The sequence below is a fragment of the Denticeps clupeoides genome, chromosome 12, assembly GCF_900700375.1.
Source record: "Denticeps clupeoides chromosome 12, fDenClu1.1, whole genome shotgun sequence".
Lineage (NCBI taxonomy): Eukaryota > Metazoa > Chordata > Actinopteri > Clupeiformes > Denticipitidae > Denticeps > Denticeps clupeoides.
In genome coordinates this window covers 7,433,766-7,457,822 of record NC_041718.1, presented here as the reverse complement: position 1 = coordinate 7,457,822, position 24,057 = coordinate 7,433,766, and the positions used below count along the sequence as shown (strand labels likewise).

At 39.7% G+C, this 24,057-nt stretch overlaps 1 protein-coding gene across 1 annotated transcript; it reads left to right on the top strand.

Annotated features, from left to right (window-relative positions):
* Positions 1 to 625: 625 nt before the first annotated feature.
* Positions 626 to 3,892, top strand: LOC114800977 (uncharacterized). The gene is made up of 8 exons (XM_028998914.1): positions 626 to 737; positions 911 to 917; positions 983 to 1,189; positions 2,296 to 2,372; positions 2,600 to 2,974; positions 3,202 to 3,360; positions 3,436 to 3,488; positions 3,610 to 3,892. Exons 1-8 carry the CDS (start codon positions 626 to 628, stop codon positions 3,670 to 3,672), a joined length of 1,053 nt encoding a protein of 350 aa, XP_028854747.1. The 3' UTR covers positions 3,673 to 3,892.
* Positions 3,893 to 24,057: the final 20,165 nt, after the last annotated feature.

The window sequence follows — 24,057 nt, the reverse complement described above, 5'->3', positions numbered from 1 at the left end:
TTTCTTTTCATCGCAAACACACAGCTGCCCAGAAACTGACAGGATGTAGATTTTAGCCAGACCACAAGCACTGGCAGCTTTGATCGTGACAGTGTGACACTTGAGACAGAAAACATCTCACTCACATCCAGGCCATTGAAATTTTTTATAGTACGTTGCTGAAGCCTAGCGGTTGCTGTCATTGCATCTATAACCATTTTGAAATGAGTGGGGGGCAGTTTTGACACCTCTTACTTCACAAAGAATGTCATTGTTAGAGCTCCTAATAAAAGAGACATGGCTGTATGCAACCAAAAAAATAACCGGACAAGTTGGTTCAGAAATCACCTAGACCAGGACCTTCATTAGGTCCCGTGTGAATACATCATAACCTTTTCAACCTTCCGTGCCCCAGTGTGCTGTCCCAAAATGTTTTTAGAGGACCACTATTGTCCCCATCCCGAAGAAAAAACAAACGTGAGCTGCCTGAAGGACTGTCGTCCAGTAGCTCTCACCTCCATATCCATAAAGTGCAACGCACACATCACATCTGTCCACTTGAACCGCTCCAGTTTGCCTACATGGTCTAACAGATGAACTTCATACTTCCCTTTCCCACCTGGACCAGAAAAGCACATACGTGCGGATGCTGTTCATCGACCACAGCTCCGCTTTCAACACCATCATATCATCCAGACTCATCATGAAACTCCTCCCTGTGCGGCTGGATCCTGGACTTCCTGACAGGAGGACCTCAGGTTGATCAGATCAACAACAACGACCTCCACCACGTTAACACTTAGCACTGGTCCCCCCAGGGATGTGTGCTCAGCCCCTGCTGTACACCCTGTTCACCCACAGCTGCACGGCAACACACAGCTCCAACACCATCTTCCTGGTGCATTTCTGATGTATATAAATTTGCATACAGGGCAGAGGTGAGGCATCATGCCCTGGCATCATAGTGCCATGACAACAACCTGCCTCTCATCGTGGACAACAGGAGACCGCAGGGAGGAGAGTCAGCTGCTTCATATTCCAGCAGCTCTGGAATGGAATCCAGAATAATCACAAACTTCTACCGATTCCACCAGCTGCCAGCCATCCAGGACCTCTACAGACATCGTCGTAGGAGGAAGACGCAACGGATCCTCTCTGATCCCAGCCACCCCGGCCACAGTCCTTCCACACTCCTGCCGTCAGGCCGGCGGTACAGGAGTGTCCAGACTCACACCACCAGACTCAGAGACAGTTTCTATCCACATGCTGTCAGGCTTCTGAACTGCTGACATTCTGCACTTACATTACCATTAACAACAATCACCACAACTACAGGACTGTTGACCTTGAACTCTTCACAATGTCACTTTAAACCCACACTGCACAACTTGCACCAAACATTCTAAACACCCCACTGCATTCTTTTTCTCTAGAATATTTAATTCTTCAACACTTAATACTTATAAATACTAAACACTATTTTAAATGTAATTGTCTACAGTATTACATGTCTTACAATAATTGTGTCTTTTTCTACTTTTCAAATTGAATAATACAGTACATGTATGTAAAGTTGGGGGCACATGAGCCTAATAATTTAATTATGGGTAATGATAACTCATTGTTATCTGCATATTAAACTTGAAACAAAAAGTCCAAAAGTGAAGACAGATTTTTCCTTTCAACTCAACAATGACCCCAAGCATATATCCAAATCAACAAAAGAATGGTTTAACCATTACAATTTCCATTTTTTTCTGGACAAACACCTGCCTTTTTTACAGGGGTGTGAACCCTTTATAGATATGCTGTATGAAATAGAAATGTCTATTTCAAGTCTGCTGAATTTATTAAGACATGGCAGTGGAAGAAGGTGTTGGTCTCGGACCCAACCTCATTAGAGAGTAGTTTTGTGAAAAGGAATTGCAACAATACAAAATGGCTAATGCTCCACTGGTCCAAATTTACAGGACGAGATAATACATGCAATGACTGGGCAGCATGACTGGAAATCATGATCACACAGAAGCACAATACAAATACAGCTCCTTCTGTGTGTGACTCCTTCTGTGTGTGATTTTGTCCTTACAATAGTCATTTAAATTAGGCTTACCAGATAAATTAACAATTATATGTTCACATTGCCAAAGTCAATAATAAAAGAAATCACAGCTTCCTTTTTTTTTATTTGTACTTTTCTCATTGCTTTTTGATCGGGGTTGTACTAAAAACAGTCCCTGTGCTGACAGCAGCCAATAAGGTTAAACACGACCATTTATGGTGCAGTGCCTCAATATATCCTGTGGGGTGTTATAGTGACGATTATTTTATGAAAGCGCCAGTTCAGATGAACAACATGAAGACAGTACTTGTGGCTGTCATGATAATTAAATGTAAGTACATTTAACAGTACTAATAGTATACTACTGTACAAATGGTTAGTATTTTAAAGAGACGAAGAAACTATGCATATTCTACAGCTAACAGTGTGATCAAATTTATGTATACCAATATTTAAAAAATACTGAATACTTCATAGTGTAAAACATATTTTCATAAAATGCAGTCCCAGACACATTTTTTTAGTTTTGTGTACCATGCTGAAATATTTCGCTCTTAGTGATTTACAGTGGACATGCTTCCAGCCCTCATCCGTGGAATTACTCCCCAGGAGTCAGTACAAGAAGAACCGTAGAGGCTGGAGAGGAGGTCATTCTGCACTGCAATGAGAAACACCATTTCAAGACTGAGTGGTTCGGGAACAGACCTGGCCAGACACCGTTCCTCAAAGTCAGCATGAAATCAGAGAAAGAGAAACCTGCATTTACCTGGGGCCATAAGTTAGGAATCAATGTAACATGGAATTCTAATAACCAGAGCTTCAACCTGAACATCACCAACATGACTCCTTTTACAGAAGGCTTCTACTACTGCACCTCGGGAGAGGGAACTTCTACTGTTGCTGGAACTGTTCACTCGCTTGTGATAAAAAAAAGTATGTAATTTATCTTCTAATTGTAATTAATCAGTTTAACAATTACATTAAGTTAATGTTAATATTAAAATGACATGAAAGCTCATTTGTGTTTCTCTGTAAATGCTGCCTGAGAACTGAAAGCTTATTTTCTGAAACACATAGATTTAATATGAAATGAATGCTCTATAAATAATTGGCTTGTTTCAGCCATTCACAGAGTGAGTTAAACTCTAGATCCTTCTCAGCAGAACAAGCTGAGCAAACAACAGCATCTCCTTTGATCTGCTCAACATCTCCTCCGTCTGCTCAACATCATGTTACGTCCTACTGGATTCTGGCTGCTGTTTTAGGTTCATCCTTTATTGTAGTGGCTGCACTGAACTGCTGGCTCTGTTGCAATGATAGTAAGTCGACACTGAGATCTATTCAGGTCCAAAAAAAGTTCAGTTTAACAATGTGTCTTTATATCTTTGCTTTAGATTCCCATCATCATGCTCTTTCAAACCAAAGAAAACCTGGACATGTGTCTCAGGTAGCTGTATTGTGTGTCACATTGTATGTATATGTTATTGTATATAGGCTTAAATTACTTAAGTGAGAGAAGTGATTCTTATTATTAAGATTTTGATTAATTACACAATTCTTATTTACAGAAGTCATGTATTTACCGAACACACGACAGTGACTTCACGGTAGAGGAAAGATCCAGGCATTGAGGAAACACTGATGGACTACCCAGCTTTCAAGATGCAAACTGTAATCAAACAAATAAAAAAATTAATTTCTATTACATGACATCAGTTTTGTCTGGATTCTAGATATGATGTGTAGTGCACTGCTTACAGAAATATCACAGCTTCAATATCCATGTGCACAATGTTGAAACAGCTGAGTCACTAAAGATCTTCAAACGCAAGCTTTACATTAAACATTAAAACCCTGAAACTTCACTGTAAAAAATTAAAAAGTTGGGAAAACTGCAAAGCATTTTTAAGTTCTCTCAACTTCACACCCATGTAGTTGTGGCATGAGTGTGAAATTGAGAGAACATAAAAATGTTTTGCCGCCAGTTGCCTTAAAATTTTGCAGCTTTTTTTTTTTTTTCAACTTTTTTTTACAGTGTAACTATCTGAGTGATCTGTGATCCCCGTTAACATTTGTGTTTAATTTCATTTTAATTAAAGTTTAGATTTATTTTAACACTTTCAATAACGGTCCTTCATTCCCCACCATGACAAATTCACTGGTAACCATTGATTTGGTCTACACTTCCAGTTTTAAAGTTTATTTTGGTAAGTCCAGTACAAATATTTCACATCACCTTATATAAACCCTGTTGTAAAGAGAGGGAACATGGAAGTTCTGGATCCAATACAGAGAAGAGTTTAGATCAGGAGTTGGCAACCTTTAACACTCAATGAGCCATGTGGTCCCGGTTTCCATAAAAATGAAAGCACCAGGAGCCGTTTTTTGACATGTAAAATGAAGATAACACTGCATAAATTACTTTTACTGTTATGTAAAACTGTATATATACAAAGAAATATGCAGGGTAGGGGGCTTGGGCTTCATGTGAGCGGATGGGGGGATGGGAGGTGAACACTGCCAAAATGACTTTTTTTTTACCAGCACGAATATGCCAATGACAAAGCCAAGGACGTGACAAATGTTTCATCACCCAGACAAGTCTGAAAACCCAGCTGGACATGTATGGGGAAAAGAGGAGATCAGGTCACCCTGACTTAGTGGCGCTATGCCAACTCTGCACAACTTACTGTTCAACTTAAAGTCAACATATGCAAATCATTAAACACAAAATATTGAAAACAACTGTTTCCTCATCCCCAGGGTGCATCAGAATTTGAAACGCTTCTCTAATTGAACAAACTGATGCGAAGGTTATGTATCAGTATTATTTTTACTATTACTACTTAATGGGCTTTTCTAAGTGGGTAAATGTTTTTTTATATTAAGACCCATTAATGCCAACTATTTTCTCTGTGTGGGAGAATTTGGGAAGGTTAAACACAAGGCATGCTGTAGTGTGCCACATGATTCCATTGATATGACCAGGAGTAACACAGAGATGAGGTAACGTGACTCCTATAAATTGGCAAGATGGCCACTGCCAGCCACTCAGTCATTGATTGGCATTCGTCAACTCCACTCTGCTCCTTCTTCACCTCAACTCGTAAGATTGATCCCATTCATCTCCTCACCTCTCTACTCTTCCCCTTCTTCCTGTCCCTTCCCCAATTCAACCTAGAATGCAAACGACAACATCCGTGTCGTGTTGTGGCTCACATTGGCTCTCGCTCGCATATTAAACCTGAGGAAACTTACCGGCCTCCTTGCGTCCAATTGCACCGGTTGTTCTCGTTTCGTGCAACACACGCTCACGTTCTGGTCCTGCGCGGGTACTGTGACAGAATGACTGAGCCTTAACCCCGCGGAATTCGTTGCGTTAAATGATCGAGTGGTGCGGCAGGCCACCCTCATTGAATGTTTGTCGTAGGTCAGCCACCTTCGGCAGACTGCATCAAATTCTCACGGAACCCCTTTCCTCCAACATGTGAAAGCAGTCCTAAATTGATTGCTCACCCTCCGTCTGGACTGTAAGCTAGAAAAATGCCTCTTCCACCAGCACTCCACCACGTTCCTGGGCTTTACCATCTCGCCCCAGGGTGTGGCCATGGAGACCAAGAAGCTGGAAGCAGTGGCATCAGCTACCCATGAAGCTGAAACAACTGCAATGGTTTCTTGGGTTTGCGAATTTCTATCGTCACTTCTTGTGTGGCTAGATTACAGTCGCAGCCCCACTCACAGCTCTCACCAACCTCAACATGCTCTTTTCACATGACACCATATGGCATCCACACCTTCAAGTCCATGTGCTGTCATTTCTCCAACGGCCTGTCCTCCAACATCCAGACCCTTCACTTCCTTTTGTTGTGGAAGTGGACACGTCAGAGGTGGGTGCTGACACTGTCCTCTCACAATGTGGCCTAGACCAGAAACTGCACCCGTGTTGCTTCTTCTCACAGAAGTTCACTCCAACGCAGCAGAGTTAGGGGTGGGTAACTGTGAGCTGCTAGAAGGCAAGTGGGCACTCGAGGAGTGCCAAAACTGACTGCAAAGCTGTGACACCCCCTTTCTGGTCTGGACCGAGCATCAAAATCTCATCACAATCAAGTCAACTAAACAACTCAAGCCCTGTCAGGTGAGGTGGGCCATCTTTTTCGAACAGTTCCATTTCCAGTTGTCCTACAGTCCTGGTTCCCGGAATCCAGACTCCTCATCCTCTGAACCAAAACCAAACCTTCCGTCCCACCGCATCCTAGACCCGGGAGACTATGGTCCGGGCCGCCTAGACGTCAGAACATCCAACATCCCACCAGGGTGCCTAACACCTGCCTGTCTGATGTACTTCACTGGGGTCACTCCTCTGTTCTCTCTGGCCATCCCGGACACCAATGGACCATCTCGTCATTCTTGTGGCCATCGTTACGGCATGATGTACAGGCCTACGTGACGTCTGTGCCCGGGCCAAGACTCCAAACATTCCTGCTGTTGGTCGCCTATGCCCTCTTCCAATTCCAGTATCTAGTGCACTGGGCGGGCTACAGAACCGAAGAGCGTTCGTGGATCCCGAGTCACTTCATCCTGGACCCCTCATTGGTGGCTGAGCGTACCAATTCCACTCCGGGGCCGTCGGGGCTCGGCCCTGGAGGGGGGTATTGTCACGTGATTCCATCCATGTGACCGGGAGCAACACAGAGATGAGGTAACATGACTCCTATAAATTGGCAAGAGTGCCCCTGCCAGCCACTCAGTTGTTGATTGGCATTTGTCAACTCATTTCGACACCTTCTCCACCTCAACTTGTAAGATTGATCCCGTTGATCTCCTCACTGCTCTACTCTTCCCCTTCATCCTGTCCGTTCCCCAATTCAACATAAAACGTGAACGACAACATCCGTGTGGTGTGCCAGCTCACGCCGGCTCTCGTTCGCATATCTCGTTTGACCACAGTATGTGAGAAATGAGGGCTGTATGTCAGACAGGGTTGTCTGCAGTATGGGGGCCCCGCAAGGAACGGTTCTGGTGCCATTCTTCTTCACAATCTACCAACTGCTTCTTGATGAAGTTTTCTGATGACTCTGCAATAGTCAACCTCATCACTGATGGGGACGACAGGGAGTACACAGAACTGACCTGGGACATTGTGGACTGGTGCCAGCAGAACTACCTCCAGATCAACACCGGAAAAACCAAGGAGCTGGTGGTAGACTACCGCAGGCACAAACATCCTCCACTACAACCACTGAACATCCAGGGTATGGAGATTGAAGCTGTGGAGAGCTACAGGTAAATTTGGGGTTCATCTGAACAATAAACTGGGCTGGACTCACAATACATATGCTCTCTACAAAAAAGGGCAGAGCAGGCTGTACCTGCTGCGGAGTACACTTTTTATGACTCTGTAGTGGCATCAGCCATCTTTTATGGTGTAGTCTGCTGGGGCAGCAGCATCTCCGCTGGGGACAGAAAGAGACTGAACAGGCTAATCCGGAGGGCCAACTCTGTTCTAGGATGCCCTCTGGACCCAGTAGAGGTGGTGAGTGACAGAGGTGGTGAGGAGAGGTTTGGAAGGTCTTTTCTTCCAACCACTGACAGACTCTTCAACAAAGACCTCACAGTTGACCACACACACACAGACAAACAAACACACACTGGCACGCAAACACACACATCAAATACACCACATTAGTTACCAACTGTACAGGTGTACATATTGTACATGTGGGGCAGTGGTGGCCTAGCGGTTAAGGAAGCGGCCCCGTAATCAGAAGGTTGCCAGTTCGAATCCCGATCTGCCAAGGTGCCACTGAGGTGCCACTGAGCAAAGCACCGTCCCCACACACTGCTCCCCGGGTGCCTGTCATGGCTGCCCACTGCTCACTCAGGGTAATGGGATAAATGCAGAGGACAAATTTCACTGTGTGCTGTTGTGTATCACATGTGACAATCACTTCACTTTCACTTTTTTAGATTTCAATTGTGCATTTGTAGATATATACATATTTATTTTGCTGCTATTACCTCTGTTTTGCTGCTATTACCTCGGTTTCTATCCACTTTCTGCCGTAACAAATGCAATTTCCCACTTGTTGGACTAACAAAGGTTCTTATTATCTTATTTTATTAAAGCAGAGAAAATTTACCTGCCTCCTTGCATCCAATTGCACCGGGGTTTCTTGTTTTGTCCAATACGCGCTCACGTTCTGGAACCAGCAACCTCCTGATTACGGGGCCACTTCCTTAACCGCTAGCATGACGTGCCCAAGCATGTCATGTATAGCAGAAAACAGGTAACCTAAATTTCACCGGACCCTCTCTGGAGATGCCCCTGAATCAATGCACTTTTTGTTTAATTTATCATTAAGCATCAATGCGCAATGTGCCTTGTGTTTATGTAATGGGTGTATATTTCTACATATGTTTATTGTATATAAATACACAAGAATACAGTTTTTGCTTTGTTTTTTTTTATTGTTTTATTATGTATGTATTATTATTATTATCCTTCTCTTCTTTCATTTGTCATGTAGGAGCAGGTGAGAAGTGCATGCTCAGCATCTTTTGACATCTTGTCTTTTATTTTAATTGTATGTAGATATTCCTTATGTTACTATATTATATGTTTGTTTTAGATTATTTTGAATGTGTTATTTATATTTTTCTCATTCATTGTATATAGTTTGAGTTTTTGATTGCCGTGTTTGATTCATTTCCCATGTGGGAGCAGCAGACCTTTTATTCCCATGCGGGAGCAGCAGGATCAGGAGAACATAAACCAGAAAGCAGAGTTTGTCCCATGAAACAGACTATGCGTCATCATTCGCCGCACCTTCTGCCCACACACACCAGAACCAACACAACGCAGAGTCAAGTTCCTACCCAGTTACACTTAACCTCAGTCATGACAACCTCTCCATTCACACTCTTAAATCCAACATGTGAAAGTGTACAGGAGAAAATGGGGAACACACTCAGGGGACACTATTGATATTAACAGTGTGGCATTTACAAGCATTAAATGTGTGTGCAAGCTTTTTGATTTTGGGTTTGCTTTTTGTTTCTCACCAGGGACACCAGGTGGTGTTTGGCCTATGGCCCTGTCTTTAGTATTTTATAGGATGTTCACTGTTTATTTAACCTAAATGTAATATATTTCAGACATAGTACATTATATATTACTGTCTCTTTGTCAACTGCCCCATTAAATCCTGGAGATAAGTTAAAGAGTCCTCCTGTATATCATCAGGAGGTGGCGTTATCATCTCGTAAGGCAAAGCATCTTGCCTGCCAGTCACCACACTGTATTCCGGTTCTTTACTACTGTTCTGTCTATTTCTCTCAGTATCCCCAATAGATCTGATTCAGTTATGTTCATCAATTATGTTAATTCTGCTTAAAAAAATGTGTTATTGCTGTGTGCAAGAACCTGTCTTGTCCAAAATGCTCTGCTGCGGTTTTCCAGTAAACAGTCTAATATGTTTATGATATCAACTGATTAATTAATCGATGTAGATGCCTGAAAATATATAAAAAAAAAATGCTGATGGCGCTCACTTCAGCCAATAGATGTAAATGCGACCATTTATGGTGAGGAGCCTTAAGGGTGGGTGTATAAAACTTTCTGTTCAATTTAAATAACATAAACAATTATTTATGTTTCTCGGCATATCAGTACTTGGTGAACAAACTGTCTTAGATGTGTTTTTATGTTCAAAATAATATGGAATTTCTAAAAAAAATTCACACTTTGCTGGCTTCATTCAGAGTATGGAGCAAAGAATGTTGCTCCGACTACAGTGTCTCCTTTGATCACATCTCCTGAACGTCCTGCTCATCCTGCTGAATCCTACTGGCTTCTGACTGCTGGTTTAGGTTCATCCTTTACTGTGGTGGCTGCATTGATCTGCTGGCTCTGTTGCAATGACAGTAAGTCAGCGCCAAACTTTATCCAGTCCACAAGTTTATTTTGATAGTAAAAACATTATATGTCTTATATGTCTTTCATTTAGATTCCCACCATCTTGCAGGAAACGTGTCTCAGGTAACTGTTGTGCATATAATTTTTTTATTGGATAAATTAGCTCAGTGGCAGAACTGCCTACCATTATTTTTAATGAATATTTTTACTTCTTGTGTACAGATGTTTGATGGGGCACTTTACAGCGCGATGCAATTCACTGCAGTTAAAAAAGCCAAGCGTTGAGGAAACGCTGATGAAACGTCCATCCGAAAAACACCACTGCTTTCAATATACAGATTATAATGCCTGTAAATGAACAAGATACATGTACAGATTATACTACCTGAAAACAAACACTCTCAGCTCATCACCAAGCACTCAAGGGTAGCAAATACCATGATCATGGACTTTATTATTTTTATTTTTTGCTGGGTTTATCCTTCTGTATAGAAGGAATTTGGAGCTCTATAATAGATACATTTTCAAGTTTTTGATTTACTTTTTAATTAATTAACTATGTTTTTTAAAGGTTTTGTTGTTTTCATATTACAACTACATACTTTCCCCCAATAAATGGCCCTTACATGAACACTCAGGGAATCTGCATGATTGGTATCATTACATCCAAGTCTTCCTCTCCCCCATTAGGAGGTGGCGTTGTCATTTTGTACAGACAGGACATCTTGCATCCCAGTCACCACACCGTGTTCCTATTAACCAAAATTCACTGCTTTGCTTCCTGAAACCTTTAATAAACAAGATTGTTTATGAATATTTTAATTTAAATGATGAATAATTTAATTTAATTACATGTATGGAAATATATTTCTGATTATCAGAAACATTGAGGCAAACAATCTAATAAATAGAAAAAGCGCTCCGCTAACAGTAGCCAATAGGGGTAGACCTGACCATTTATGGCATCTTAGAGCTGCCAGTATAAAACTTGCGGGTTATTCATAAAAGGTGATGGTGTGGATGGTGCTTTCTGCCGTGAACAACATGAAGGAAGTCTTTGTGACTGCCATGATAATTACATGTAAGTAAAAAATCCTGTATATAAAATGGTACTGCTGTACTACCTGTGTATTTTTGTATTTTGTCATTAACTTCAGGAATTGATCTACTTCCTGAATATGGTGTCATAAAACCAATATTTCATTATAAATGGTTTACATAAAAAAAGTGATTTATATTACATGTGTATTCACCATGATATTTTTCTAAATTTATTCGGGTCAAGATTTTTTTAAGAAAATCACATAAAAACCACTGTAATCAGAAGTTTGCCGGTTCGATTCGTGATCCACCAAGGTGCCACTGAGCAAAGTACCGTCCCCACACACTGCTCCCCGGGTGCCTGTCATGGCTGCTCACTGCAAGGGTGATGGTTTTTAAGATTTTTTTAAGAAAAACTGGATAAGGGCATCTGATAAATGCTGTACATGTAAATGTAAACTTACATCAGTAGTTGTATCAGTAGTGACAGGGACAGTTCCCCTAGAGACACTCAGCGTTAAGTTTCTTGCTCAGAGACATTAGAATTGCGTTTGAACCTGTGACTTCGTGGTCCTCTGGTTCATAAGCGAGTGTCTTACCCACTAGTTTACTACCACCCATAACTAGTTTGACTATGTCATTATTGTGACAGTGGTAGGCTAGCGGTTAAGGAAGGTTGCCGGTTCGATTCTTGATTCGCTAAGGTACTACAGAGGTGCCACTGAGCAAAGCACCGTCCCCACACACTGCTCCCTGGGCACCTGTCATGCTGCTCACTGCTCACCAAGGGTGATGGTTACAAGCAATCACTTTCACTTAAAACAATCTGTCCATTTTATTTTTGTTCATCACATTAAGCTGAAATATTGCCTTTTAGGTGTCATCAGTGAACATAATACCAACCCTGGAGAACAGATCAAGATGCTGAAAGCAATAACAAGAACAGTATATGCTGGAGATACAGTAATTCTGCACTGCGATGAGAAACACCGTAAGAAGACTGACTGGTACGGGCATTCAGACCAGGCAGCGCTCTTCAAACTTACAGCCAACAAGACATCAGATAATCAAGACAAAATATTTTTTACCTGGGGCTACACACCAGAAATCACTGCAACATGGAATCCTAATAACCAGTCCTTCAGTCTGACCATCAAGAACATGACTGCACCTACACAAGGCTTCTACTACTGCACCACTGGAGAAGGTGTTTTAACCGTCACTGGAACCCTTCACATCCTTGTTATCCATGGTGAGTAATGTAACAATTATCCATCTGCTTAATGTAATTAATCTATTACTTTAATCGATAATGTATTACTGCTAATCCAGTGCAATAATCTATTAATTTAAACATGTAATACAAATTGTATTAAATAACATATTCATTAAATGTTCATGTGAACTTTAATTTTTTGGTGAATTTAATGTAAATCCCTCTTAACAGTCGAAGTTGAGATTGTGACTGTGGGGTCTCCATTGAGTTCTCTCCTAAACATCTTGATCATCCAGAACATCCTGTTTCATCCTACCGGCTTCTGGCTGCTGTTTTATTTTCATCTTTTATTGTGGCGTCTGCGCTGATCTGCTGGCTCTGTTACTATGACAGTAAGTCCGGACTGAACTTAAGTTCCAGTGAAAGTTCATTTTGAGTCAAAATAATATGTCTTTATTTGTCTTCCATTTAGATTTCTCTTACCACAGAAACCCTGGACAAATGTCTCAGGTACCTTTACTGTGTCTTTTGCATTGTTTTCGTGTTAATTCAGTGGAACAAATACTTACTCTTGTTTCTTCTTTTATGAATAGCACACTTCTTTTCCACAGAGACTTCATGGAGAACTTTACAGTGAAGTGCAATTCACTGTTGCTAAAAAAGCCAAGCACTGAATAATTGTTTCGGTAAATTATTTGTGTATATGTATTTGTTGTCTCCAAGTTATAAACTCCAGGATCAATGCATTTAGTGCATTTAAAAATTGTAAAAATCATCTTTAATCTTCACTTTGAGTCCTAATTGAGAATCCTGTAGTACAGTTTTACCTAAATTAAAATTTGAGGAAAAGAGTGTAAAGAAATAAAATGTTTAACATTATATAAACATATTTTTAGTATTTTAACCATCTTGAAGTGGTCCACCCTTCCCTGTAATACCTCTGTGTACCTCAAGAGACATCTGCAGCATGAAGTCTGAACTCAGAGATCCAGCCGATCCACCGTTGAGCTTCTCAGGAATGCTGATTGGTAAAATGAGTTCATTTTGCCCACTTTCCCTGTCACCACAAGGACAAGGTTACGACTTTACATATGATGAATGATGATGAGTGAGTTATTATGTCATTTAACAAACTTTTATGCATTTATCAGGGCTGGTAGTAGCCTAGTGGGTAAAACACTTGCCTATGAACCAGAAGACCAGATCACACTTACTAAAATTGTGTCCCTGAGCAAGACACTTAACCCTGTTGCTCCAGGGGGACTGACCCTGTAACTACTGATTATAAGTCGCTTTGGATAAGGGCGTCTGATAAATGTCATAAATGTAAATGTAAATGCCTTAATCCAGAGCGCTTTATAATCAGTGGTTACAGGGACAGTCCCCCAGGAGACACTCAGCATTAAGTGTCTTGCTCAGGGACACATTGCTAGTAAGTGGGGTTTGAACCTGTGACTTTGTGGTTTTCTACATAAAACGTATGACCTGTTGAAGTACGATAGTGAGGTGCTGTCAGACCAAGCTCACTTTGAGAGAGTCATCTGGCCAGACAGATGTGGAGACAGAGGAGAAGATCATTTCTCTCTTGGTCTGGTCTCCCAGTTGAATGAGAGTCTTTGTTGTTGGCAGTTCTTATCCTGGTTTGAGGGCCTGGCCATGAGACTACAGGCTGGAGATGTTAAATGGCAGCTATCTGAGTGGAGTGAGGTGAGCCTGGTATGGAAGGAAGTGACCTGAACACCTTCTACTGGAGGTTCGAGAGAAACATTCTCACATCCCTCACCCACTCAAGACCACAAATCATATATATTGTGTTGTCTTGTTTGTAATCTATGTATTGTAAACATCTGATTGTATATTGTTTAGTTGAAGCTGCTTATAATGCGCTGTTTTGCTGCTTATAGTTTAGCTGCTTATAATGCACTGCTATATACTGTATATTGTATTGTATTGTACTGTGTTGCTTGAGATACACCAATGGCCCAAAGGAAATTTGAAGTGTACTGTATGTACTTGACCAATAAACATGATTTGGTTTTGATTTGATGATAAACAGGTCTCTGAGTTTTCTGCCTATCGGCATGTCCCAGTGGTGGGTGGAGACAAACAAGGACTAACCAAATGAGTTCTTAGAGTAACAGTTGTCTATGATATGATCACTATTTTTGTGTAACTGAAGAGAGTTTATTGAACATTTATTAAACAACATATTAAAAGAACTGAAAAAGAGGATGAGGCAGCAAAGGCAGAATGGCAGGATGTAGTCAGATTTTATAAAGGTCTTGTGCAGACTATGTATTAGCACATGTGTAAAGGGCGATGAGGCAAGACCACAACAAAGGGAAGCTCACTCAGCTTCTTAAGAAGGTTTAAAAGCAGTGGTGGCATAACGGCCATGGACACCGTCCCACACACACAAACACAAAGACGTAGATCTTATTCAGAATAAAGTAATCAGTTAGCAACCTTGTAGTGTTGGCCTGTTATAATTAGATTTTCAGTCTAAATTAGCGTTAATGAGGTGAGAGAAAGAGAAAAACTGTGCCACATATTACCACATATATGACAGTCTGAGTGTGTGTATGTGTGTGTGTGTGTGCGTGTGTGTGTTTTTCTGTCCAGATCAGCACTACAGTGCTTTGGCCCAGAGTTTTGTTGTGTTTGTTCCCAATTACAGTTGTTCTTGTATGTAGAAATGTTTGCCTTTTTTACCATGTCCTCGTTGGATCCTTAGCCTGTATGTCTTGTTTGGTGCTTGCTTGTGATCTTTGTATTAAACCCTCTGTTTGTGTCGTGTGAATGTGTCTTTCCACCAGCAAAAACTTCAAAGTGCCAAAAGGTAAGAAGGTGACAGGTAAAACTTAGAAGCAAGCGACCAATGAACTCTGTGGGTCAGCATGTTATAGGGATGCAAGAAAGGGATGTGGAGTCAGAGGGATGTAAATAGTGTACAATGATGGGCAGTAGTTAATTGAAATGAATTTAAGTGAATTATAGAAGCAAAGCGTCTTTTGCATTTCACTCATTCCTGTGTAGGAGCAGTGGGCTGCCTTCATCTGCACCCATCTAGCAGTGTATTCTATGTTTTTTTTAATTCTTTCTAGAATTACTTAGGAAGACTGTCAGGTATGAAGAGAAGCTCAAAATTATTATATCTGGATTAGGTCAAGACAGATAAAAATGTAAATGTATTTAAAACTGAAAAATGTAGACATAGATATTGTCTCTAATTTCATAAATACATGGCTTATTCCAATTTAAAGCAACTTTATAATGTAATTATAATATAGTTGGCTTCACCTAAGAGGCAGAAAATTCTGTAATATTTTTTTTATTTTCATCTTCTTTCATTTGTGTATTGTTATGTTTCTCTTTTGTGAAAACGCAGTGTACTGTACTGTACTGAACTGTCGGGCTTCTCTCTGCAACAGAAACAGTTAAAAATAAAACACAAAATATATATGTTCATTTACATTTACATCTGTGTATTAATACATTTTTATATTTCCAAATCGAAATACATATATATAACTATATAACTATAATGAATACCTGGTTTGGGTTTCAGGGCGCGCCTGATGTGCATTCTCAGACTCACAGAATTTGTTTCCTTAAAAATGGGTAGCACATAAAACAAAAATTAGTTTACACACTCGCCTATGAACCAGAAGACCCAGGTTCAAATCCCACTTAATACCATTGTGTCCCTGAGCAAGACACTTAACCCTGATTGTCTCCAGGGGGGGACTGTCCCTGTAACTACTGATTGTAAGTCGCTCTGGATAAGGGCGTCTGGTAAATGCTGTAAATGTAAGCTATGAACAATGCTTACTGGAAGAATTACTCTCTTCAAGCAATTATTCTTAAGGTCTTAATGGGTGGGAATTCTATTGAAACCCATTGAGATATGACTTTAAATAAATATTGAGTTTTATTTTATTTAGCAAAGAGTTTCTAGAGGTTGAATATACTAGTTTCTCTTACACTCACTGAAATAAACCTGAAATCAATTTAATCATATTTAATCATGTTTAATCATGACCGGAAATGGAAAAGGGCGCCACAATGTGTTATTGGACCAGAATAAGGCGGGTTAATTTCCATGTGCCTGCATAATGGGGATATGCGGGCATGGTTTTTGCATTCTGTGTCACCGATGGTGATGTTGTGGGGACAGTAGCTGTCATTACTGCATTGGTAACATTGGAGAAGGGGAGGAGATGAACTGAACAAGGAGGTTACTGGCGGTCATTTGGGTGATTGCTAGTTTGGTTGATGGGTTGGTGACTGCTCTACAAAAATTAAGATGGGGATTGCTGAAATCATTTTGAGTGCTTCCTCCTGTTCAGATATCAATTGACTAAGGATGAAAAATTAGTCAGTATATGCAATTTACAGTAATTATTACATTGTAAATATTAAATATTATATTAGCACATGCAAATTAAAGATGACATCTACATTACATGAGTAGCTAATTGTAATAAATACAGTTGGATTACTCATAATAAACATAAAAAAAAGACCTTTACAGTAACCTTCGAGAGATGTCATAATTAAGAAATCAAGTTGATTGCTATTACATTTTTGCTTTGATGAGTAACAATTTAGAAATTTAGAAAAAGAAAAACATTTATGTCAGTTGGGCACATTCTGATGTGGGAATGATGTACACATTAAAATCAAGTACTATTTGTTTGGGATTCTGGGTGCCACAGACATCATGCATATTCCATGATGGGTACACAGTGGTGGTTAGTGGGATTCGAACCCGGGTCTTCTGGTTCATAGGCGAGTGTGTTACCCACTAGGCTACTACCACCCATATCTACAAGTTTTTTGTTCCAATAAAGTCAATCCATAAAAAACACTTGTACCACTCTTTTGGGGAAAAAGATACCAATATAACAAGCAATGTAACTTGTAATGTATTATAAGGTAAAAAAAAGTTCTATATTTATAAATATCAATTTCCATAACTAGCCTTAATGTGCACAAATTTTGTGCACATTAAGGCTCATTTATCAACACAAGCTTATATTACGATGGAAAAAGTTTCACGTGTGATTCATGAAACAGTTGTACTTGTCCATCTTGATAAATCCGACAGCTGAAACTAGCGTAATTTACATGGCTACGACGTCCCAAAACTTTGTGACATGATGGAACGGAAGGTGGTAGAGAACTTCTCTGATGTGGAAAACATTTTTTATATTACTATTGCACTGAAACATCAAAAGAATGAAATGGTACTATTTAATTTACTTAGGTGGAAACAGCAGAATAAAAGTGTGATAAATTGTTTGATTAGAAGATTATAATCACCTATGATGATGTAGTTTAGACTTTCCTAGTGTGTTTAAAGGGTTTAACTGAAATCCAAGTAATGTACTTAGCTTAGCTGAACTAAATTCAAAATGATTTACATTTAGGGAAAAAGAAATAGGTTGTACTTAAAAGTATTAATCAGACAGATCTGCCATAGCTGAATATGATGACTGTCACTGCTGTCATTTAAGTCGGTCTCTTTTATTGTTTAACCTACAATATTACATCAATTAAACATTTATCCTGAATGTGCAAATTTTCTTCGACTGCTGTACACAATTACACACGAGGTACTAGTGAGGAGAATATAATGAAATAAAATCTGTAAAAAAATTAAATTAACTATTTGATCTATACTCTCGCAATTAAATAATTGATAGAGAAAGATCATTAACCATTTACAGTGGTGTGCCTCCTCTCTGATTTCTTACTTTTTTCCATGTTAGTCACATTTCAATCTTTCAGATCATCAAAAAATAATAAATAATAGTCAAAGACAACACAAGTAAACACCAAATTCATAACATGACTGAATAGTGGTTCATCACACCTGAGTTTAATAGCCACACCCAGACCTGATTCGTGCCACGCTTGTTCTCAAGCAAGAAATCACTTAAATAAGATCTGCCTGACAAAGTGATGCAGACCAAAAGATCCTAAAATGCTCAACATTCAAAGAAATTCAGGAACAAATGAGAAAAATTGATTGATTTATACATAATTGATTATTCGCTCTCTCTGATATATATCTGATCTTTGGGACTCCAGTAAACCATGGTGAGAGCCATTATCAAACCTGGAACAGTGGTCACAAAAGACCCCACAGCAACATCCACAAACAATCCTAAAACTTCAGGACTCAGGCCTCACTTACCTCATTTATGTTCAGTGTTCATGACTCCACCATAAGAAAGACACTGGGCAAAAATGGCCTGAATCCTATTGAGATGCTGTGACATGGCCTTAAAAAGGCGGTTCATGTTAGAAAACATGAGGGTCCAGAACTCCTCCACAGTGCAAAGGCTTTATTTCAGTTGTTGCTGATAAGTTAATAGATTTGAGGGGAAATCACACAGGGCCAAGTAGGTTTAGATTTTTTTCTTCTTTAATAATACAATTCACCTTCACTTAACCACATTTTGTGCTTTTCTTGTGTTGACTTTATTTTTTATGAGCTGAGACATTCAAATGTAAAAAAACAGGAAGTGGGTTGCTCTCAGATTGCATGCAGTGGATTTCTGCATATAGTGATAAATTTGATAAATCACGAAATGGCCGTAGACCTGTCTTCTGTCGTACATACGTTTGATAAATGAGGCCCCAATTGTGCATTTTATTTTAAGTTACAATGTTACAAAATTTACTTATGAGATTGCATGAATCTTTCTCCCAATCTGTAATGGCTTTCAACTTTTATTATTCTTTCTATAATGGACTTCATTTTTTAGTGGAGTTTTTTTTGCAATTGCCGATCCATTAAAACACGGAGTGAAGACTTACTTTTCCTTTGTGTTGCCCAGCAGACCACTGCAGTTACAGCAACACAGACTGTGCATAAAACTGCCACCCAAACACCACATATGTTTTCTGCTGGAGGTTCGGGTGAAACACAGGTCACAAGAGATGTTGCAGGAGCCAAGCTCACCTCAGCCTCATCTGATGAAACATAAAACAGAGACAAAATACACACAAAATACACAAATATACAGTTTATTCTTTACCATGAAAGATCCATACCAACTACTGAAAAGTAAAATATTATTTTAGATCCATTTTAACTCAACATCTTCACATTCGAGTAAACATTAGATAGCAAGATTACCTTTAATTTTAATGTTGTAACCAGCGCCAATGAGAGTGTTAGCATTCTCTCCAGTTGTGCAATAGTAGAAGCCTTCATGAGAGTGAGTCATTGTGAAATGTAGACTGAAGGATTTGTTAAATGGGTTCCGTTCAACACTGAATGCCTTGGAAAATCCCCAATTAAATACAGTTTTGCATCCTTCATCAACTGTCAGTATGATGAAGGGCACTTGGTTGCATTTCTGTCCATACCACATAGTCTTCTTCGAGTGATTTCGGCTGCAGTGGACAGTTACATTCGCGCCATCTAAAACAAGTCTTGATACTGATGAATTGTAGATAGTTCCATGGGCACAGATTTCTGGACTCGATGCCACTTTTGGAGAAATATTTAAATAACAAATGAATCATTGAAAATGTGTTAACATTTTAAAATCACATATTATGATCATAATATTGATATTGTACCTTATAAATTGGATTCAGTTTTCAAAAAGAATTATTTTATCATGATATCACTTAACACATCTGCAAGCGTGGACATTTAAAGTAGTTTACTTACATGTCATCAGCACCACAGCAATACAGATGCCCTCCATGTTCTCTGATGTAAAGTTTTTCTACGAGCCTTTTATAACCCCTTTTATACTCAGAGCTCTGGGCTCAGTTACCTTACATGGTCAGGTATGAATCTATTGGCTCCTACGATAAACTGAAAGTGTCATTTCACATCATGCATTATTGAAAGTGTAGTATGAAGGTCACCTACATGGAAACCTTGTTACTTAATATTGAGTGCTGTGCAAGGTTTTATACACTTTAGCATTTATTTCTCTTCAAGTCACTGAAAAAAAAGGATCAATATTATTTACTTTTAAGACGAATGCTACAAAAGGACTTAATTTTTATTTAATGTCAATTTGATTTCACAATTTTCCATTTTCAGTCCCATTATTTAATCCATATCAGAATAACAAAATGTAATAATGTAATTTCACATAAAAATGTCAACCAACACAGGACAAGCAACACAGAACGCACACAGACAAATAATTATACAAATAACACATTAACATACCCTAAATACCCCAAAAATTGTGATTAGTAATGGTTTCAGTGTAGTGGTTATGGAGCTGTCTATGGTGCTGAGCCCTGATTGTAAAAATTTAGAAAAAGAGTGGAGCATTTCTGGAGTCTACCAGTAATATAACATCCCAACAAGCAGAATTTAAACAGGTAGTCAGCACAGACACAGGAAATGTATATTCCTGGTGCCATGAATGCGTGGCAGGAGTAAGGGATGATGCATATGCCTGACTGGTTTAATAATTATTTGAACATGAATGTTCTCTTAGTTTTAGACCACATGCCCAATCAAACTAATCAAAGATTAAAGAAACAAAACACCAAAACCACAGACCTGGAACACATACTGGTGGCCAGTGGTGTTGCATCTGAAATTATTCTACGTCAAACGTACTTTTGCAATTTGGTCTGTTGTGATTTATTTAGACAGTGCGTCCTTTCTAATGCAACACATTGCATTGCGTGGTAAGAGGTGAGGAAGGGTGAGGAAGAGGAAGTGGTGAGGAAGAATCTCTTGCATACTTTGTGGAGCTATGGATTCTGTCAAGCAGCAAGGCCAGCACACTTTCTGCTATTCCAAGGTTTTCCTGCAAGTACGTGAGACCCTGGGAGACTCCTTCTCAGTAACCATGATGAATCGTCCACAATTGATTCACGCTTCTGCTCCTCCATCTTCGCTGACCCAGCCAGTCACTGTATCTCTGTGCCTCTGGCTTTGCTGGTGATCCTGTTTGTCTGTCTCATCCCTTCCATGCTTTATCTTTTTACAGGATGTGAGGTTGCCGATCCTCCAGTGTTTGGTCCAAGCAGAGTGGGCCCGACATCCTGGATCCTGGAGGAGGGTGGGGGCTGGTCCAAGAGAGATGGCCAAAGGGTCTAAGGAACCACCCTCCCTACGGAAAGTGAGTAGGTCTGTGGAGGAGGACCAAAATATATGCCAGGGCTGGTTCTGCAGGGGTCCTGTGGTCTGTATTGGTGCTTGGTTTTGTACACCAGTTGCCATGAAAGTAATTGGATCTCATGAGATCAGTGATTTGGAGGGGTGTTCCAATATTTTTGGCAAGATTTCCAAATGGGCAACTGATGTCACAACTGTATCTGTGTCATGTCTGTATGTGGGTTTGTTGGTCTGACTTGTCTCTTTTAGGTTTTGTGGCCTAATTGGTGTCATCCTTTTATTTTCTGTAACCGAAACCTGTCCCTTTAAAGAGAGGAGCTGTGCCACCTGAGCAGGGATCGCAAACCAGAAGCGCGCTTTCGTCTCGCTGCTGCCACATGCACGCCCATCGGCCCAAGCCAGACGCTCCCAGTTACCATGGTTACTATTGTTGATTCATAGTATTTTTGTTTTATTATATCTTTTCATTATTTGTAAAGAAGTATTCTTGAGACTCACAGCCGTAGTCTGTTACTTTTTTGCTTTCTCCTTACGTCCACGTCCTCGTTACACCGAGACCGGGATGTAACACAGTAGAGGAAAGTGCTTTGTTCTAATGAATCATGTTTACCTCATAATATTTGCAATAAAATGTGTGCAAGGTTTCTACAAGAACATAATCCAAAATGTACACCAAAAGCTTTCTTCAGTTTGAGAACATATTGTCCAGGGTGCACTGCCTGGCTCAGAGCACAGATAGCTGCAAGCTTTGGACTTCAGAAAATTTAACACAAGTACTTATTGATCTTTCATAATGCTCCATGAACTTCCTTTTACTCCCACAGGGGTGCATGACACACAAGATTTAAGAGCCACTAATTCACCTTAATAATAGTTGCCAGAAATAATCAAAATGTGCAATATTTGGCAAGATACCTGTTGACTTTAATTAAATAGGGGGCAGTATCTCACTAGAAAGCGGTCGTGTCTACAATTGGTCTGGTCTGATGAGTCACACTTTGAGTAGCTGATTGAGTATCTGAGTGTGGGTGTAACTTTTTGCAAGATAATGCAGAAGAAAAAAATCAGCATGTCCAAATTCCTCAGAGCTGAATGTGATCAACACCTCTGGGGTCTACTGGAACAAATATGAACAGAAGATGCAAAAACTAAAACCCTGAAGACCCCCAGATATAGTGTTTTATAGCAGTCTAACCTGCTTCCTGCTTTATTAGGTTGCCAGTAATGAAAAAATTCTGTTAGAGGAACTTCCAGAAAGGTTGCCAGATGCCACCTTCAGGTTTAAAACCATTCAGCTTTAACACGTCCAGCCTGAGGGAAACCTGCACAATGTTTATCAGCAATTTTATTGTTCTGACTGACCAGCGTATATTGAAATCTTGAATGCAAGTACCAGGTTTATCTGTAATTCAGTTTTCAGTTTTGCCTACAGAACAGCTGCTGGCTGGATTATTTTGCAACATGTGCAGAATTCTGTGCTTCTAAATCAGTGCTGCTGTTTCATACAGAATGGTAATATCTGGTCAGCTGACCCAACCCACCAAAGGGAGATTATAAAATTCATATCTGGACCCATTTTCCTCTCATGCAACTGCACCATTTAAAGTGCAGGTATAGGTATAGATTTAAAGTGGGTAAATAATAAAGAGTACAAAGTAAGGTGGTGAAGAGCAGGTTTTTAGTTGAAACCAGCTGTCTGGCTCAGTGTGGTCAAGAGGCCTAACTGGGGTAGAGGTGGCGTAGCGAAGATGAGCGTCCTGTTTGGGTTTAAGTGCATATGCGTTTGTGATTAATGAAATCTGGCAAAAAATAATAATAACCCACAGCCCCAGCACCACCCCTGCCCCTTTTCCACTCACACAAACACACATGCAGGACAAGTGTGAACACAAAGTGCAAAGTGTTCGTCTCTGGTAAACAACTCTGTACCTTAAAACAGACAGACAGGTCATCATTGATACTGTCTATAATTCATTTGAAGTGTTTTAACAATTATTTTATTTGATCATTTAACAGTCTGAAAGATTCATGGTTACGAATCAGGGATGTTTATAAAACTATGTACTGTTGATAAGTGTTTACAGTTTACTTGTGCGTACTACTTTGTGTAAGTGACATGGTGCTTTCTGGGAGAAAAATAAATATCACCTATCATGTTAAATGTTAACAATATTCAGTAAATTTGAACCTGTGAAGATTTTGTGCATATTTGTTATTATTTTTCAGAAGAGCTTAATTGTATCCGGTCTTTCCTTGCAGAATATATTTATAGATTAATTCAAGTTGTTGGCTGGAGTAAAAGAGGCTACTGCATGTGCAAAGACAAAGCTGCTTCCTGCTGGCCTTTATCATCATGCACATTGTGTGAACATTTACAGCCCTAGTCAACAGGATTCACAGGAAATGCTGACCTGAAAGCACATGTATTCATTCTGTTAGCATCGGTTGTCTGCAAGTCTATATCTTAGTGGCTGGAAAAAATTAACCACATAAACCTCCTGAGTCTGAGTGATGGGCATAAAGAGATTTTCTATTTTCAGACAACAGTAAGTTCATGTTGAAAAAAAGGTTGAACTCAATCAAAGCTGGTGATTACATTTAGAAATATTCATTCCTGTCATCTTTCCAAAAAAATACTTGTTTCTCCTGGTCACACGTGTCAGTTTCTAATTTTACTAAGATCTACACATTAAAATGCTACAGAATTACATTAAAAGCAGACTGTAATC